The sequence below is a fragment of the Mustela putorius genome, unplaced genomic scaffold (genome assembly GCF_011764305.1).
Source record: "Mustela putorius furo isolate JIRA1106 unplaced genomic scaffold, ASM1176430v1.1 tig00000253_pilon_pilon_pilon, whole genome shotgun sequence".
NCBI lineage: Eukaryota > Metazoa > Chordata > Mammalia > Carnivora > Mustelidae > Mustela > Mustela putorius.
Window position 1 is genome coordinate 8,050,084 of NW_025421329.1, and position 20,583 is coordinate 8,070,666.

Here is a 20,583-nt window from a genome sequence, read left to right on the forward strand (position 1 = left end):
CCACTAATTTTTGATCTACCAGTTTCTGACCTCTCAAAATCTATTGTTAGTATTTTTACATTCCGGACAATATTTTACATTCCAGTATTTTGCATTCTTGGACAATATAAGTACCTTAGACACTGTACCCCCATTTATTCCCTGTGGATCGATTTTCTTTTGTTTCTTTTCGTTTTTAATCACTGTCTTGTTTTTCTCAAATCTCTAGTACTTTTTTTTTTTTAAGATTTTATTTATTTATCTGACAGGCAGAGATCACAAGTAGGCAGAGAAGCAGGCAGAGAGAGAGAGGAGGAAGCAGGCTCCCTGCTGAGCAGAGAGCTTGATGTGGGTCTCAATCCCAGGATCAGGACCTGAGCCAAAGGCAGAGGCTTTAACCCACTGAGCCACCCAGTCACCCCTCTAGTAATTTTTGAGTGGCTATTATATAGGAGCATTTTCAAAGTGATTTCAGACCTGGGAAGTTCTCCTCCTCTGAAGAGGCAGAATGCTTCTGGCAGGTATCTGGGGCAGAAGCAATCCTGGAATCTTTCATCCAGCTGTGAGAATTTTGATGGTTTGGAGCCAGACTTTGGTCCCTTTGACCACCAGACTGTTGTTTCACCCTTATCTGCAGGAAGTAGCCCTTTGAAGTTCCATTTCAAAGTATGGGTGATTTATTAGGGTTCCCTTCTTTAGTATTGGGGTTCCCTTCTTTAGTAAACCTGAGCATCAGTTTTTATTCTCTAACTCTGGGGTGTTGTCTAAAGCTCTCTCCAGCTTTTCAGGCTTTCAGCCTCCCGTTCTGGAATTGGCACATGCCCTTCAAAGAAAAGTTGCCCCACATATTAAGTTCATTTCTCTGAATTTCCTTTTTTCTACATTTTGATCCTGTAATTCTTTATTACCTATCTCTCTAATTCTATCAAGGAGATTTTTCAAATAAATGTATGTTTTTGTTCTTGATATAAGGCTTAATGTAAGGCTTCACCTGTATTACCTAGGATACCATTAGGAGAAGCTAAAGTCCTTGTCAAATGCACTTTTAAAAATAAATGTTATTATTGAAGTATAGCATATACATCAGAAAGTGAACAAATCATGATATTCTGTTTGATTGCTTATCACAGAGTGAACACCCCCTGGTAGCCCTGACCTGTCAAGAGATGGTATCAGCACCCAAAGCCTACCCTGTGTCCCTTCTCCCTTCTCCCTCCTCTTTGCTTCCACTGACTTCTGCTTCTTTTCTGAAGACCAGGAAACCAGATATCATTTGGCCCCTTTCAATTTCAATTATGAAATGCATTGCTTTGGCCAAGGCCTTCCTAATTTGGTTTGAGTTTTCCCCTTTACTAATTAATTTATTATTATTTTATTTATTGCCTTTTCCCCTTTAAATCTGTTACATGGAAGGTTTTCTCCCCTTCCATTTTATCTTTTTTCCCCTGTATGAGCCCTCTCAAGTCTTCTAACAATTTGTCTCTTTAGATTGCACACAATACTTTCTTGTTTCCCTGTGTGCAGTTACTAGAGAGCCTTCCAAACTCATGACTGTCGGCTGACATGTAGAATATGCTATTTTAGAATGTTATGTTTTATACACATTTACAAAGAATCACTCAGAAAATGAAACTGTTGTCTTACTTTTATTTCTCCCATCAGGCTAATGCTATCTCTAATCCCCTTTCTTCAACTAAAGATGATCATAAGAAACAAATGAGGAATCCATTTATTTGGTTAAAATGTTCTCTTGCTCTCTGCCTGCTGTAGACATGTTGTGAAATCACAGGAGGAATGGCAGAACTGTGACCTCTGTGATTGTCATCTTGTATCTCCTTTTGGCTAGTATTACAATTGACTAATTGAACTTAACTTCTGGTTCTCACCTTCTTCTTCTTCTTCATCAGATTAATTTTTTTCAGCTAAAGAACCTGGTACATGGCTGGCCCATGTTGGCATTTGATAACTGGTTAAAGGGAACCTGACATAATGTTTCTAGAAGTCAAGATGCAGGAACATACATGAAATGAAACAGGAATGGCCGATTTTTTTTTTTTTTTTAAGTTAGAAATGAACTTGGCTTCTGTCTCTCTTACTTCTGACTCTTGGCAATTTGGCAAATTTAGTTTCTAGCATCTAAATCATGAAAAAATGGGTATTTTGTTTTACTTAACTCTTCCTTGAGAAATGTTGGGTATAAATGCAGTCACTGTAAGTATAGTTTGTACTTAACATCAGTATATAAGGTCACTGCAGAGCCCCAGAAATCTGAGAGTTCACCCAGGAAATTATCATCCATATATGTATGACCAGAAGGTTTCCCAAAAAATGAGATACTTTCTAGAAAAAAGATACAGGCATACCTTGATTTTATTGTGCTTCACTTTATTGCACTTCACAGATTCTGCATTTTTTACAAATTGGAAGTCCAAGACTTTACTGGGAAGTAACTGCTAATGTGGTAGAAATAACAAGAGAGCTAGAATCAGAAGTGGAGCCTGAAGATGTGGCTGAGTTGCTACTATCTCATGATCAAACTTCAACAGATAAAGAGTTGCTTCTTATGGATGAGCAAAGAGTGGTTTCTCGAGATGGCACCTACTCCTGGTGAAGATGCCGTGAAGATAGTTGAAACGACAACAGAGGTTTTAGCATAGTACATCAACTTAGTTGGTAAATCAATAGCAGGGTTTGAGAAGATTGACTCCTGTTTTGAGATAAGTTCTCATGTGAGTGAAATGCTATCAAACAGCGTTGCCTACTATGGAGGAATCATTCATGAAAGGAAGAGTCAATTAAGGCATCAGACTTCATTGTTTTTTTTTTTTTTTTTAAGAAATTGCCACAGCCATCCAAGGCTTCAGCAACCACCCCCTCGATCAGTCAATAGCTATCTACATTAAGGCTAGACTCTCCATTGGCAAAAAGATATGACTCACTTAGTTTTAAAATTAAGTTATTTACATTGCCTTTTTTAGACATAATGCTATTGCACACTTAATAGACCACTACAATATAGTATAAACATAACTTTTATATATACTGGAAAATGAGAATATTCTTTGACTCACTCTATTGTGATACTTGCTTTATTGCAGTATTCACTTTATTGAGATACTCTCTTTATTCTAATGGTCCACAATATCTCTGAGGTATGCCTGTAATCAGAGCTGAAAAGTTATCATAAAGGAAAATCAGAGACTAATCAGCTGTAGGAGTCTCTCTGAAGCAAGAATGTGTGACCAGTGACCAGCTAGAACAGGGTCAGCCTGCAGCCCAGGAAGGGGAAGGCTCCAGGCAGAGCGGGGTAGTTCCATATCTATTAATGATATGGGGAGAGAGGCACTGAGTCCAGGGGGTAATAACTTGGGAGGTGTCCCTTGGAGTGGGGCAGTGTTTTACCACACTTCACCTAGCCTACCTGAATTCTGGAATATTTTGAGGATTGGGCTTAAGGTTGTTCTACAAACTTGATATGCTAATATTTATAATAATAATGATAATTTCTATTTTGTTTGAGTGTTGTGCCAGCCACTTTGTACACATTAGCTCATTCATGACAGCAGTCCTATGCAGTAGAGGGGTCATTACCTGCATTTTACTTATAAGGGGACCCAGAATCTCTTCAGGGACTGTGTTCCAGTGCCTTCTGCACTCAGGAAGGGCAGGTGAGCCAGGCCGGCTTTCCTACTTCTGTGGCTCCAGAGCTCCCTCTTCTGTGGTTCTCCCATAGTGTTCCTAAGTGTGGCTTCTTACTTTCTCAGCTCTCTCACCTCTTTCCCCTCTTCCACTTTAAGTAGAAGGATTCTTTCTTTCTTATTATTTCAGTTCAGCTCAACTTAGAGCTCACTTCTAGCACTTTCTTCTTGGGCTAAACTCTCCACTGTATGGGCATTTAGACCAGAGATGTCCTAGAGTCCCAGGGACTGCATCACTGCTGCTCCTACCCCCCCTGCAGTCTCTCTTCTCACCCTTGAAACTGGACCGCAGACCCCCTTCCAGATGGGCTGCTGTCCCTCCAGTATGAACCCTGCCAATATGGAGGCTCTCATGTTCTGGGGGACATCATATGTCCCTTTGCTGTCCCTCCCCTTCCTTCTGCACAGTTGCAGGTGTAATGGTTAGGTTGCTATCAGGAGTTAAGTCATACTCCCTCACATTCTGTCATCTGATTTTGTAATAGATGTAACCCATGAGTTTTTGGTTTGCTCTCCTAATTGTTCTCTTTCATTTTATAAGGGAATTCTGAGAGATTTTTTAAAAAGACTATGCTGATACTATTTTCTTTTTACCATTTGATACTTCAGCAAATTACAACATTTTGTGGGAGATCTCCCTATGGAGTGGTAAGGTGCCATGCCCCAGCTCTCTGGGAGTCAACCAAAAGATGGAGGGGGAGGGGAGGAAAGGAGGGTGGAGACAGAGAAGGAAGGCTAGTGAGCTAATGTAGCAGACTAACACTTCTGCCAAGGAGGGAACAGCAGTCAGACCAAATCCTGCTAGGAGTGTAGCTAAACTAAACCTCTTTCAATACAAATTTGAGATCTGAAAGTAGTTTATTCTGAGTGGGACAAATTTACCATGGTTTCAGATGTTGGAGAGTAAACTCTGGGAGTCATGTCCTGGTTGTTTAAGACTCAGATAAGGTAGGAGAGACTAGAGCATGGCTAAGTTTCCAAGAAATTAGTGCCAATAGCATAGGGCCTCGGGGAGAGGTCACATGTAGCCGTGGCCATTAGTAGGCCCAGCTGAGCCTGAAGTTATCCCAGCCCAGGCTGTCGGTGGAAGTATAGAAGTTTCCAAGTAGTTAGAGTCCCCTGAATTCCAGGTCACCCCTAGGTGTTCAAGCTGAGGTCCCAGACCATGGAGCAGACAAACCACTTGCACTGCTCTCTGTCCAAATTCCCAATCCATAAAAGCATGAGCATAGCAGGTTGTTGGTTTTTGTTTTACACCACTGAATTTGGGTTAACTTGCAACACAGCACTAGATAACCAGAAGACTGGTGGTGATTGGTTCAGCTGGTTGAAGGAAATTAGCCATTCTGGACCATGGGTAGGGGTGGGCTAAAGTGTGAGCAAAGGCCCAGAGAGAAGCCAGCACAGCCCAGGTCAAGGGAACTGTTAGTGACTCCCACTGAAAGTGGCTCCTGTGGCAGAGTATAGCACCCTCAAGGGCACACATTCAGGAGCTGCAAGGGTCTTTTCTTTCTTCCAGTTCCAGGGACATTTTCTTCTTCCCTCCCTTCCAGGGACAGCCCCTGGTCTTGTGTCCTATGGCCAGCCACTCCAAGAGCAAGGATCCTGCTGTTGCTCATATTTATAAAAAGGAGATATGGTGGGGGCCAGGGTAGCAGGGGCAGGATTGTCATTTTAAGATACCTCTTAAATTCTTTTCAATCAAATATGAATCGGAATTACTGAAAAGTCATCCATCAGGCGCCAGTTGAGCGGCCGACTCTTGCTTTGGGCTCAGGTCATGATCTCAGGATCGTGGGGTGGAGCCTCACTTCAGACTCCACACTTAAGGCTCCACATCAGACTCTGCTCAAAAGGTGGTCTGCTTGAGGTTCTCTCTCCTTTCCTTTTCCTTTTGCACCTCCCCCAACTTGCACACACTGTCTCTTTCTCTCTCTCTCTCTCAAATAAATAAATGTTTAAAAAAAGAAGAAAAGACATCCATAAGAGGTTTGTTTGTTTTTTTTTTTTCAAAGTTAGTTTTTTGCCTTTTCATCTTTTCATCTCTAAATTATCTTGATATATCAAGTTGCTGCTGGCTACAAATACCAGAAATGCTGTTTCAAACTGCCTTAAATAATAAATGTACTTATTATTTCTGGAAGTTCAGGAATAAAGCAGGCTCTGGGGATGGTTGCTACTGCCCTTCGCTTTTGTCCTCAGAGACCCAGGTCCTTTCCCTTTCCTTGCCCTGTCATCCTCAATGCTGGCCTCATCCTAAGGCCAGGAGCACAATGGCGGCAGCAGTGCTATTAATGGACTGAATTATGTCCACCACTCAAAAGTCATGTTGAAGCCTTTGCCCCCAATGTGATAGTATGTGGTGATGGAGTCTTTAGGAGGTGCTAGGGTTAGATGAAGTCATGAGGGTAAGGCCCTCATGATGGAACTAAACCCTTACAAGAAGTGACATGAGAGAGCTCTCCCTGTCTCTCTGCCATGTGAAGACACAGTGATAAGGCTTCTGTACAAGCCATAAAGAGGGTCCTCCCCGGAACCAAGTCAAACAGCATCATGATCTTAGACTTCTTAGCCTCTAGAACTGTGAAAAATAAATATGCTATTTAAGCCACCCAGTCCATGGTATTTTGTTATAGCAGCCCAAGCTAATGAATACAAGTACCAAGAACCTCATCTTGACACCACAAAGATAAAGAGATACCAAAGATAGAAAGACACTTACTCTTCTCCAGTCTCTTTGTTAGCAGCAAGGAACGCCTTCAGTAGACTTCCCCTAATATCTCATTGACTAAAATTTAGTCATATATTCATTCCTAAACCAATCACTAGCAAGGATTATTATAACAGATTGAGGTGAGAGAAACTTGTACTGTAAGACACTAGATAATTAATATTTCAGGTTTTGCTTCTCCTCTTCCCACCCCCATCCCCTTTTCTCCCCCTTCTTCTTTTTAAATCTTAGCTCAAGGGTTGTATAAAAGCAGGCTGTGTCTGGATTCTATCACCCCTGGCTTAGACTAATTGTGATTTACTCCTGAACTGGTGTTACTCGAGGGGGAGGTTGATTCCTGAACAAAACTGAGGTTCTGTGAAATGAAAGAAAGGAGCTGGACATTGAATAGGCAACCAGAGTGTTGTTACACTTGATTAAAATAAGAGTTTGTGGATACGGGAAATAGGCAAAGGAGCTGTGTCCAAGGCAGAACTCAAATTTTTTATAATGAATAGGTACTGCTTTTGTAATGAGAAAAATAATTACAATAATTATAATTTATAATTATAATTATAACTAATTAATTTCCAAAAATAACTAAACTGAAAACAAGCCCTCAAAACTACCTTTTAAAAAAATTCTAAAGTTAGATTGAGGTTACACAGTTCTATGAGTTATTAATAAAAAACATTGAGTATATACTTTAAATGATTTCTATGTTATATGAATTATATTATAGTAAAGCTGTTTTGTGTTTTTTTTTTTTATCTTCCAAATTCCAGAGGTTTAAAATACATTACTTAAAAGTCGTGTCCTTGTGTAAACCTGGTGATTCACAGACCTGTACCCCTGGGGATAAAAATATATGTATATAAAAAATAAAAAAAAATTAAAAAAAAGTCATGTCTTACAGCTCTGTGGTGTTTGCCCTGTGCAGGCAAGGGCACCTTTGTTTATATGGCTGGTTTCATAGCTTTCACTGATGGCCTTGAAAATCTTCCTATAATGGGGATGCTTTTAATGACCACTTTTTTGGACATGTGTATTAAATATCCTTCAGGCCATAAAAGGTGTTTTGTATTTTATAATCAAATGCTTAGCTTGCTTATGAAAAAGATAAAAATAATACAGGGATGCCTGGGTGGCACAGTTGGTTAAGCGTCTGACTCTTGGTTTCAGCTCAGGTCATGATTTCAGGGTCCTGAGATCGAGCCCCACATTCAGCACGGAGTCTGCTTGGGATTCTTTCCCTCTTCATCCCCCTCCCTCCCTGCCCTTCACACATGCTCACACTCTATCTCACTAAAATAAGTATAATCCTTAAAAAAAAAAAAAAAAACAACAAAAAAAACTGATGCAGAAGCAAGAAATTACTGAATATTTTTGTCCTTTTAATATATTTTAAACCTTATTTACTCTTTGTGTCCATTAGGACTCTTTCTGTTGTTCAGTATTTACATATTTTAAATCATTCTAAGTCAAAGGGAACTCTACTGGCATATAGCAAGAAGTCCAGGGGTAGAAAGTCTGCATGCTGGCTTCACCCAACACTCAGATGATGCTACTAGGCTCTGACTCCTCTTTTTCTTGGTTCCATTTCTCTTGGATTGATTCAGTTCTCAGGCCCTGCATCCTAGTGGCCTTTGCCCTGGTATGCTGAGCCAGAGTCTTTCATTGGCTCTGACTTCCTCCACAGTCACTATAGCAAGGGGAGCGCACCACTGGCTTACACCTGGACCCCATGCTTCACCCTGTGCCCCGTCCGAGGTGGGTGGGTTAGGATGGTGGAGTGGTAGTTCATCAGAGCAAAACTTAGATGTTCCAAGCTGTTGGGCAGCAAACTGCCACACTTCCTTCTCTTCATTCCTGACTTCACTTCTGCATGTTGTTGCCTATTTTATTCCTCCTCCTTCAGTTCCTTATGGCTCATTTTTCTTTTCATTTTCTTTAACTTATATTTCTCATAGGCTTCTGGAAAAAACAAATGCATTTTAAGGTGGGATTTGAAAAAGCACATTTGAGCCTGATAGCTGAATGAGAAAATTTCCCTTCAGTGAGAACTTTTGTTACGAAGTTTATCTGGACAGGACAAGCAGATAAGACAAGGAAAAACTCAAAAGTTAAGCAAAAAGCAAAACTTTGATAAGTTTATTTGTATTCTTATACTTAATCTCACCATTTTGTGTCCTAGTTGGGAAACTGACACTGTTGCCTTAACCTACAGGAGAGATGTGAGGAGCAGTTTTGAATCCTGTCTTTTATGGCTTTCAGTTAGCTAACTTTTTTTCTATTTTCCTTTGTCAGTATAAATTTATCTTAATTTGCTTGTCATACTGAAGGACAGGAAGTGTGTTTGAATCTGTTGCTTAAAACAATGCTGTTTGATTTTTTTATTGCGGTGACTCTCAGGTATATTTCAGCACAATTATTCTGCAGTTAAGTAAAATGATCTTTTCCAAGTTGGTAGGGGAATAAATTTTTGTAATTTTGAGAACTTTCTCAAAATCATTTTACTAACACTTTGTTACCTGCTACTGCCTGCCTACTTGAAGATAAAATTCGTAAGAGTAGCAGATGAATAGTAATGAACTGTGTTAGAACAGCCGATCTTGTTAGCTTTGACAGATTGTTTTTTTAATCATGGGTATATGTACTCATGGTTTGATAGTTATATTGCATACATATATTAACTGCTTATAAAAATGTTTCCAATGTAGATGATGAAATTAAATATATTAGTATTTCATGCTGTTTTGCAAAAAAGTTCTGTGTGTTCCAAGTGTTGTGCCACCTTAAACATTGGAAAGCACCACTATCTAGGACAAGTGAATCCCTGAAAAAATCTCTGGGATGGAATCATGGGGCCAACGGTCCTTACTGATAAGCTGTGTTATGTATTATTACAAGGACATGCTCTAGACATGGTGGTTTGGGAGCATTATTACATCTGTGATCATGAGCACACTTGGAATTGGTTCCCACAGTTTTGAAAAGTATACTTAGCAGGAATCAGGGATGTGCTCGCCCAACACCCCTGAACTCTGACACTGAGGAGACAAGCCTTTTTACGTGGTTGCCAGGGTCTACCCAGGAGGGCCAGTTGGCTTTGCTTGTTTTCTTGCATACATCCTGCCCCTCCTCCACATTTAACCCGTTTATTCATTAATAAGGATGAGCTGGCATCTTCCACTTTCTCATTTCCTATTTTCTCTTTTTGTCTTTGGCGTTCTCTGAGCAGCTTCTTAGGTGAATGTACATTTGCATAATTAATTGACTCAGCTTCTTCATTGTCATATAGGATTGAGCCTGTGAGGGGCCAGCAGCAAACCATCTTTGCAGCAGTACTGCATTTGACTTCTACCTTACTTTCCCAGCAGAAGGCAAGTGTTAATAGCCAAGGGTTCAGTCTCCTTCTGGCAGGTGCCCCCCCTCCCAAACCCAGGGAAGTGCCACTCCCATTTCATTGTCATCACGTCATCCAGAACTTAGAGTCAGAATCCAGAGAGGGAATTGGCCTACTTGTCTGAGCTCTGCCACAGTGAGGGTGACTACACTTGACCCCATTCCTATTCGTCAGTTATTGGCCTCCAAGGAGACTCACCTATCCCACACAAGTGACATCTTAACTTATTACAGAGTCTGAATCTGGCAAGAGCCCTCCATAAGCCCACCCATCACCCCATCGTGTCCTCTCCTTTCCCTTCTCCCTGGGTCCCCCTCACATGATGTAACCCTTGCCAGCCCAGTCTAAGGCTCCTCACCTTCCCTTTTAACACACGCACACACTCACATGTGGACACACGGATGCACACGTACATATGGAGACAGGCAGACATGTAACAGCACAGCAGAAATCTGATGTTTTGTTTTGTAGTCCTCTACCAGGCATTAAGGCCCAGCGAAGATGGCTCCACCTTGACAATACAGATGCCCTTTTACCAAAAGCATCCCCTAGAGCTTAGTTACAGAACTGATTGTGATAATGTCTAATTAGCAAAAGTTTATTATGTTTATAATATTTTTTAAAGATTTTATTTATTTATTTAACAGAGAGAGAGAGAGCGCGTGCGCTCACACAAGGAGGGGCAACAGCAAACAGAGAAAGAGGGAGACGCGGGCTCCCCACTGAGAAGGGAGCCAGATGCTGGGTTCAGTCCCAGGTCCCTGGGATCATGACCTTAGCTAAAGGCAGACACTTAACCGACTGAGCCCCTCAGGGACCCCTATGTTCATAATATTTCTGAAACTTTTCCAAAATGCAGGGCCTGATTGTATTCCACTTTTGAAAGGCATAAAGTTGCATGATAGTAAGACAGTCACCCTCTGTTCTTTTTTGCAGCAGACATTCAAAGCCCTAAATCTGTTGTGTGTGCCTCAGACTGGGGAGCACAGCCAGGACCCTAATGATGACACCCCTTTAATGACATGTCAGTGCTGATTTAAAAGAAACCCAGGGAGCAAGAGTAAATATTTCTGTTCTTTACCTTCCTAGCAAGGACTTTTATCAACAGGATAATGTTAAGTTTGGGATCCATAGCTTAATCAAGGAGAAAATGAACAGGAGTACTTATGCATTTCACAAAGCCCGTCTGTCTGCAGCCATAAGTCATGACTCTGGGCTACTAAAAACTCCGTGTAGGTTCTGGCTGCTTATCTCTGTTTAAGGGTAGAGAAAACAGCCATTACAAATTCTCCCAGGCTGTCCTGTGCCTCACTAAGGAACTTCGAGGGAAAAAAAAAAAAAAGATGGCATGGGAGAGGGAGAAGTTCTGCGAATTAAAGTGGAACAGAATGATGAGGTCTGTTTTGAGGCCGAAGTGGGGGAAAAGGCAAGGATTTTGCTTGTGAGCCTCTGCTACAATACAGAGGACCTTAACACAGACGGATGGTACCCTACAAAATGTAGCCCATAATTCAAGCTGTCAGCTTAATCACACTGTTTCCAGGTAAAGAGAAGGAGCCCTTGTTTCCTGGGTAAAGAGAAGGAGCGTTGTTTGCTGACCCCTGGTCCTCAGCCTGCCGCAGACCGCCCCGCTCTGTTGGCCTTTGTGTCGCCGTCCCCTCCTTCCCTCCTTTTTGGCATTGTGCTCCCTTCAAGTGGCCCCCTGGAAGGGACCACCCAGGGGGCTGCACAATGGGGACCGAGGTAGCCACCAAAACATAGGTTTTGTAAGACAGCCCGTTAAAAGAAAAATACTGTTTAACTATGTATGTGTTTGTCCTTTCTACAACTGTTTTGTGTGGCAAACAAAACCCCATATACAAACTTCACTGTGGCCGCACATACAGCTGTTCCAGCCATCGGGTGTCAGGCTTGAGATAGTCGCTTCCAGTTTATTTTCCCAGGACAGTAATTCTTGATGCGGTTTATATTTACACGTTTGGATTTATGGTCAGGAAATTTGATATCAAAGCAAACAAATTGCACTGGCTTTATGAAACTATTTTATCACACTAGTCCTCAGAGTTGGTGGCTTGTCATTGCTCTCGGATGAAATTTCTCTGTAATGCTACTTAACAAAGGCTAGCAGCCCGGAATTCGGTTCTCAATAGCCATTTACACCTCTGTAAAAGGATTAGCTCTGGCCGATTGTTACACTGTTTAAATCTTAATTTGCATCTTTATGGAGGCAGAGCTTCTAGAGACCTCTCTGGTTCTCTGTTGTATTTGTGTACCTATGGGTGGGAGGTCACTGGAGGTTTTTCTCTTATTGGTGAAGGTGCTAAATTGCTTCAGGATGACCAGTAAGCTACACAAATTGAATTAGCTTCTCAGGTTTTGACTGACAACAGTCGGCTTTGGTTCGTTAGTTATATTTTGTAGCAGTTGTGGTCTGAGTGTTTGGTACATGAATGTGCACTCCGTTCTGTTTAAACTTAAGAATCCTTGGGGTTCTTAGGAGGTTTAAACGTTCATTGTAGTCAACAAATGCCCATGGGAATGAAATGTAAAACAACCAGAACTGGACAAAATGATGGTTTTACAAAGTAATCTTTTCTATCGAGACCATGTGTTCTTAGCTTAAAGATCAAAGCCTTCTCACATTTAGGAAGGAAGGTGGGTCAGACCAATGAGGAGGAAGAAGTTGAGTTTCCCAGGCTAGTGTTGCTATAGGCACTGGAATTGGAAACAAAAGCTGGGTGTGTTGCCCCTTTCCCACCTTTCTGGGTATAATTTTTTCCTAAATTACACACTCCTAACCTGTGGACCACCTCTTCAAATGATGCCTTTCTATTGTTGCTCATTTTGGAATGCAGATTTCCTTCCCTAAAACTTTGTTCCAGATGTGACCTGCTCTGGTGCTTTGTGATCTTTCGGTTGCATTAAAAACACAGTAAACATATACTGTGAGTGTTTTGAAAGTAACTGTTGTAAATGTTGTAAGCCACTCATTACCATTTATGGCCATCAATTACCATACTCTTCTGAGACTGTTGTTCCCTAGAGAGGATAGAACTTGAAGGTTGAGCCTGTAGTGCTGCAGCTGCAACACTTGAGTTCTGAGTCCCTGAAAGGCTGACACCCACAGATGTGGGAGACAGCTACCGGCAAAGCTAAGGAATAGCTGACACTCAGTAGCCCTCATGCAGGGTTTTTATTTTTGTTGATGTTTTTGTTTTGCCAAAAAGAAATTCTCAGTTTGCAATACTGACAGACAAAGCATAGCGCTTTTTCTCTCTTCTCCTTTTTTAGAAAGTGTGTATATTAATTTGAGTGTTTCTATTAGCCTGGGATGGAATTGTTTTCTTTCACATCATCTCCAAAATTCTCTGTGACTAAGAAATGAAAATGAAGCTAGGAAACAATTGCTTTCAATTTGACACCCCCCCAAATTTTATGCAGTATATGCTTTAACCATTGCTGGGTAAAACAAAATACATCTCTTTAAAATTCCATTTATGTTTGTAGTGATTCCTGGTCAACCAACAGGTTTGTCCATTTGCTTCACAGAGAGCAAACTGGCCCAGTGTGTTGATGCTAGGCCAGTCCACACATTCCCAAGAAAGACTGGACCCAGCCTCATCAGACCCATATCTCTCCAACAGGACTTATTTTGGTTGGAATGCAAATGGAAGACACAAAAGCTGAGATCTTGAATTCTAACACAGGCAGTGTTTCCATAAGATGTAGTCTTTAATCTTGGGCTCTGAAGTGTTTGAATTCTTGAGTAGAGTTATTTTTAGCAAAGGACTGACGGATATTTTATCAACTAAAACCAGGTAAAGCTATTAGAAATCCTCAGCACAGACCAAGTCATCTTTTAGTCAGAGAAGCTCCTGAGTTTATCTAGAGTAGACCCAAGTGCTGTGCAGACAGTACTTCTTACTGATCACTTGTTGCCTAGCCCTGGAAGTGCTGGGCTAGTTTAACAATCACCGTGTAAAAATGAACTGTTGGAATAAGTGGGTCATGAATTTCTCTAATCTGGGTTTGAATCTTGGCCTGTCATTCAACACACAGTGTTGTTAAGTGTGTCTTCAGTGTCATGCTGAGTGCTGTATGAAACTTAAAATAAGATAAAAATCCACAAGTCCAGTGGCTCTTTCCAACAAGCTTTTGGTTTTGTAGAGCAGACTAAGCAGACAGGGCCTAACTAAAGGGCAGTTCCATACGATGAAGAATGCTGTCTATATAGTGAGGGCTAAGGGAAGTCAGGGATAAGAAAGAGCCCTGAATGAGCTAGTCAGAGAGGGGCCTAGACAAGCATGAGATGAGCCAGTCAAAGGGAGCCCGACATTTGGATTGCTCAAATTGGAAAAGGACCAGGGTTATGTCACCAGACAGTTGGGTGTCATAAAGCACTGGCACACCAGGCTGGAGGGTGGGGGAGATGGCAGTGGCAGCAAGGTGCATTGTTGGTAGAGAATTTAGAAACAATAGCCCCAAACTGTCTGCTTTCTCCTATCACCATTGTTAAGAATGACAATGGTAAAATACTCCTCCCTGGCGGGAAGCTATTCCTACCACAGCACCACCCCCACCACAGCTTGCCTAGGGACACCAGCATCCCTGAGTGTCTGCTGACTTCCGCAAGCGTGCCTCCATTCTAGAGGAGCTACAGAAACATCGAGCTGTGGTCCTTGTTCTGGGTGTACCACCTGGTTCAGGGAGTCAGACAAAAGGCATTCTAAGCTGAAGACCCCACTCTTGCAGGTGGGCTCTGTTTGTCTAGCATAGGATTTAACCTTCTTTTGAATTAATGGCCACATTTGCAAATTTGGGAGATGTCCTATGAAAATAAACCTTGCGGGACACCTGGGTGGCTCAGTTAGTTGGACGAATGCCTTTCGGCTCAGGTCATGATCCCAGAGTCCAGGGATTGAGTCCCTCATCGGGCTTCCAGCTCCATGGGGAGTCTGCTTCTCCCTCTGACCTTCTCCTCGTTCATGCTCTCTCTCACTCTAACTCTAAATAAATAAATAAAATCTTTATAAAAGAAAAGAAAAGAAACCTTGCGGTGGTGGATTTCTGGCTTCTGTTAAAGACTAGGAAGATCATAGTCACTGAGAACCACGTGGGAGCTGTGAGTGAAGCGTAGCCGCAAGCCTTCCACAGTCCCCCCTACCCCACCCCACCAGCCCCCACCTGGGGTGCTTGCTCTCTCCCCTGCCACCGCCACTGGTGCTCTCACATTTTTGCGCTTTCCCCTTGCCGAAGAGAGAAGGCTCAGCCTCTTGGTTGGCTTGGGGCCTCCGGTTTCTCCTTTCACGAATAGCAGCAGCCCATGGCCTCCAGGCTAACCTTCTCAAAAATGCTGCTTTTAGGAAACCAGCCATAGCTCAGAAATCTGAAAGGTTTATGGCTGTTTTCTCACCAGAGTTTTACATCAAATTTTATTTCCCATTTCAGTTGCCCCTTGAACAACAGGTTTGAACTGCACAGGTCCACTTATATGCAGCTTTTTATCAATAAATACGGTATTGTAAATGCGTTTTCTCTTCCTTATGATTTTCTTAATGGTTCTTTTCTCTAGCTTTATTAAAGACTATAGCATATAATATGTATGCAAAATGTGTGTTAACCAACTATGTTGGGGGCTGGGAGCAATCAAAATTTATATATGGAGCATCTGGATGGTGCAGTCAGTTAAACATCTGACTTTTGCTGTTGATTTAAGTTGTGATCTCAAGGTTGTGAGGTCAAGCCTTGTGTGGGGCTCCATGCTCAGTATGGAGTCTGCTTGAGATTCTCCCTCCATCTCTCTCTGCCCCTCCCACTAGTGCATTCTCTCTCTCTTTCTCAAATAAATAAATCTTTAAAAATAAATAAACAAACAAACAAAAGTTATGTATGGCATTTTGACTGTATTGGGCAGGGGCAAGGGGGTTGGTGCCCATAATGCCTGTGTTCTTCAGGAGTCATCTGTTCTATCCTTTCACCATCAACAGCAACCCCTATCTGGCCAAACTTGTCTTCTTGCTGGTCCCCACACCCCTCTTTCCTGGCATTTCCTGACACCGTGGCCTGTGCTGCTTGGAAGCCTGAAGTGTTATCTCCCTTCTGTCTAAATGCTACCTGGCAGAGGCATTCACCATTCCTGATCGTCTGCCCACTGATTGTGAGCTCCCCTTTACATCTCTAAAATTGGCTTACCACTGGCGGGCTTGTCTTCCCCTTCTGAAGAGCAAGTGTTATTATGGGAATCTAGTGGATGCAAGATAAAGCCTTTCAGGAAAAATTAGGACCCAGATTTTGCCCAGAAAATGTATTCATAGGTACTTAAGTGATATGGGCCAGGAGTCTAGAAGATTTTTGGCAGCAGAGCTCAGGAGTAAAGTTCCCAACCTAGGGTCTTGCCCACAAGGTCTAAGAATCCAAACTCAGAGTCTGAACAGGAGGTCAGAACTTGGCAAGGAGTTGGGGCACTGACAGTATGACCCAGAGCCCAAAATAGGTCCCAGATAAAGGGGGTCGTTTTTATTTCCTGCCCAGAGTAAAAGCCTGCATCAGAGTAGGGAGATAGTGGGGGAGGGAAGGGGACTATGCCTGCAGTTGTCTCTCATCCTCCCATACCACAGAGCACATCTCCTTTATCCCTGTGATGTCAGGCATAGGGCTATCAAATGGATCCAGTAACATAACAAACTATGGAAGTAAATACAAATTAGTAATACTTTGCTAATTAACATATTGCTTCAGGAGTTGCTTCATTTTGGGGGTTGGAGGTAATATATCAAACATTCCCAACTGTGATCATCTCCTTTAAAGTAGAAGTACTGTTTTGTTTTTGATATCCTCTCCCAATAGCTTTTTAGAATCATTCTTTCCCCAAAATAGACATTTTTGAAAAGGAAGTTACTAGCTAATCTCTTTGGAAGCTAATTGTACCATGACAGACCTAACTAGAAACAGTAGCCAAATTATTAGACTTGTCTGGTCCCCAGTATCCTGGAACTAGATAATGAAGGCTAGTCCCTCTTCCCACACTTTCCTGTTCTTACTAAGAACAAGAAAATTTTATTGTAGTGGAATCCAAGTGGAGAAATAATAGTCATTTTTCTGCATTCAGAAATAGAGGACATAACCTATACTTCAGCCAGCAGTTTGCAATTTCTTAGCAGTGACAATTTAAGTAAATTCCACATGAGTTGTAGAGCTCTAACTTTGTTATGATTGACAATATAAAATTAGCCTTTTCCACGGTTAAGATTATCTAGCATTCCTATCAGTCAGATGCAATGTGGAATGAGATTGCACAGCTATAGATTGAACAACGTTGAAGGCTTCAAAGGGTTAAAAGTTGCTTCCTCTGATGGATTTAAAACTGCTACATACACACAAACAAGTTTTTCAAACTGCCCCATTTTACATTTTTGTCAAGAGACAGTCTAGTTGCTGCATTTTTATGTCTAGATTATATTACAGATATATTTCAATAAACCACAAGGAACCACCATAGATTCTAGAAGCAGGGGGTCTGTGCTTAAATAAACATCTCATGCAGCACCTGTTTTATTTTATAGGCTCTATAATCACAGTGACATTCTGGAAGAAGACCTTGAAACCTGCAGAGCAGCTGTCCTTCACCAGTTTCTGAGACCCTTATCTGCGGGTGACAGCAGTGAAAAGCAAGTCAGGTATTAATTGCTGCTGGGGTGCAATAGCCGTTCTTGTTTCTCGAGTTTCCACATGTGAAGGGTTACAGAGTTGCAGACTCCGAGCTCACCCAGTGGTGACCGGGGTAGATGCTTGTAGTCATCAGTTTAACCTTTTTACCAACTGTAAATCACAATACTCTCACTTCTTTGTAAATATATCTGTTCCTATTAATTGGATATATCTACTCAGTGTCTGCTCATAGCAGTGTTTTAAGGGCTTGCTGGGGGGCAGGGGGCAGGGAGTGCAGGTAGCCTTTGTCTGGCATATAAGCATACTTTGAGAACAACCCAGGATATAATCCATTATAACCACCACCTAGAGGGATGCATTCCTCAATGTCCAAGGTCATGCTAGTGACACAGGCCTCTAATTTGTAGGTGTGGTCACTGGACTAGCAGCATCAACAAAACCTGGGAGTTTGTTAGAAACACGTGTTCTGGGACACCTGGGTCACTCAGTCGGTAAAGCGTTTGCCTTCAGCTCCCGAAGGGTCCTGGAACTGAGCCCCCCATCAGACTCCCTGCTCAGTGGGTAGCCCACTTCCACCTCCCCATCTGCCTGCTCCTCTGCCTACTTGTGTGCCCCCACAAATAAATGAAATTGTTAAAAAAATTTTAAAAAAATAAAAGAAAGAAACATGTTTTCTCAGGCCCCACCTCAGAACCCCTGAATCAGGAATCTGGAGGTGCGGTTTGGCCATCTGGATTTTAATAAACCCTTAAGGGAACTCTGCTCCTTCCAGTTTGAGAGCCACCATTCCAAAGATATGCCTTAAATGGTCACAAATCTGGGATGAGAGGAAGTTAATTATTTGCAGGGTGGTTGGTGCATATGAACCATACATAATGCTTACACATTTTTCCTAAGTCAAAGAGAAATCCATTCCATACACTCTACCCACCTTTTAGGCAGTGTGGGTTTCTGTTCACGGCCCCCAGAAGTTTTGTGACAGTGGGCTACTTACTGAGTTCATAAAATTACAAATATGTAAAGTGCGTAACGGTTTGTCCAGTACTGTCATCTGGTAGGTACCTAATTCATGTGGCATACATGTTGCCAGTGTTCTTTGATTTATATTTTGGGGATTGACTGTATTTCTTCTTATAAAAATATGTCCTACCATTTACTAGTAGAAAACAGATTATTGCTCAGGCCTGGTCAGCAGATGGGTGTCTGTGAAAGCCCATCTGCAAGGACCTAGTGTGACTGAGAGCACAGGAGGGGCTCTTGGGGTCTGGTTATCTTCGCTCCAACATCTTTTTATCTACCTTTAATGTGCCATGTTCACTGTTTTTTGTTCACTGCTTTCTTTAGAGTAGAATTCAGCCTAAGTGTAGTATATATTGGATCCCCTTAAGGCATGAGAAGTCAGGATAATGGTCTCTAAAAGGGCCTTATTGCAAAACAAGCAAACAAACAAACAAACAAACTTGACCAATTGAATGGTTCCATTTCACAGACCACAATGAGCTTCACAAGTCCTGACTGCATTTCCTTTACCCTCAGCATCTCCACTAGTGATCCCCAAAATGTTGGAAATGACCTTCCTAGCCAGTAGCTTTTCAACCTAAAGCAGTAAAGGAAAAATAATCCTCCTCCATGTATTTATCATGTGAAATGAAAGAGCAGTCTTAAAATACTCCTTTACAAGGTGGTGGAAGAAGCTGCCTGGAAGGAGTCTTTCTGCACTCTATAGGTTGTTCAGTGCTTGTGTGTCGTGAGGCTTTTGACTGGGCCCCTATTTCTTTCTCACTGCCTTTTATATCTGTTGATATACTGTTCAGCATAAACCACAGTTGTGGCATGTGGCATAGGAAGCATATATGCATTTATAATTCTGTGTGCAAACTGACTTGTAGACTAAATGATTCATTGTTTGACTCTCTTAACCTCGGCTGCCAAACTGTGATTGTGGGTGAGAAGATATAATATCTACATCTACTAGACTAACGTTTGTTATAGTTTCTCAACATGCATGATAGAGCATTGATTTCCATTATGAAAGGTTGCATTTTACGTGACTATTGATCTATAGTTGTGTATAAATCAGCCTTCTCTAAGAATCATCCTTCTTTATGATGAACACAAATTTTAAAATTAATATCTGGAGCCTTCAAGACTGTTTGGTTACCACAATCATTTTTCAAAGCCAGATAAAGAAGTCAGGAATGGTTACTAATGTCAGTGTTATGTTCTGTTACAATTAGAATTGTCGCATGTACTGTGGGAATAGTGTGTAACACGCACTGATTGTCACTGTTTTGCTGTCTAGCCTTGGAAAAAGTGCCAAGTTTTATAGGACCTGTGAGAGACAAGTAGGTTTTTAAATACACGTTCTTTCTAACGGTTTTAACCCTGGCATCGGGCTCCCCACTGTCCTCCTTGCTCTAAAGACTCCCCTACACCCCTCAACACCCAATAGTTATTGCTGGGTACTCCCCTAAGTGAAATACTCCTGCTTTCTTGGTGATCTCCCCTGGACCAAACTAGTCAATTTGATAAACCATCTCAGAGACGCAGATTTGGAAAGAATGATCTGCTTTTGTTCCTTGATTGCTAATGATTCTGATTTCATAGAAGTCTAAGCCAGACAGAGTGGGACGCCTCTAGCAATTATGAACTCCTCAAAGCCTATTGAATAGAGCCATGTTTGGTGTGGCTGAAGTCCTGCTTGTGCCCTTGACCAAACCATGGCAATCGACCTCTTTAATCTCATCCTTAGACTAGGATACCTGCCCCATGGCCTATGCTAAAAGGTAATGTGAAGACTTCCAAATTCCTGCTCATAAAATGAAGTATCAAGAAAAGATGAACAGAAAAGAAAAAAGAACAAGACCATTACTATCATCATTATTGATTTTTGTTATATCAAGGATTAAGTGTTCAAAGACCTTCATTTGAAAGAAAGGCTTTTTAGTACGTAGAGGACTAAGTCAGTATTTTAAATAATTAATGAACTACTAAAATATGCTTAGTGTCATTTGGGGTACTTGATAAAAAATTTCGTTCATCAATGCCTTTGGGAAAACATTTTTTTTTTAAAGATTTTATTTATTTATTTGACAGACAGAAATCACAAGCAGGCAGAGAGG

The 20,583-nt window shown here is 41.6% G+C and overlaps 1 protein-coding gene across 3 annotated transcripts in view; it reads left to right on the forward strand.

Moving 5' to 3' along the window:
• KIZ (kizuna centrosomal protein) overlaps positions 1-20,583 on the forward strand; it is a 129,936-nt gene that overhangs the window by 63,633 nt on the left and 45,720 nt on the right. For all 3 annotated transcript variants that reach the window (XM_045078464.1, XM_045078463.1, XM_013057048.2), the window contains one exon: positions 17,356-17,469. In XM_045078464.1, the coding sequence (XP_044934399.1) occupies positions 17,356-17,469 (114 nt within the window). The remainder of the gene's footprint in view (positions 1-17,355; positions 17,470-20,583) is intronic.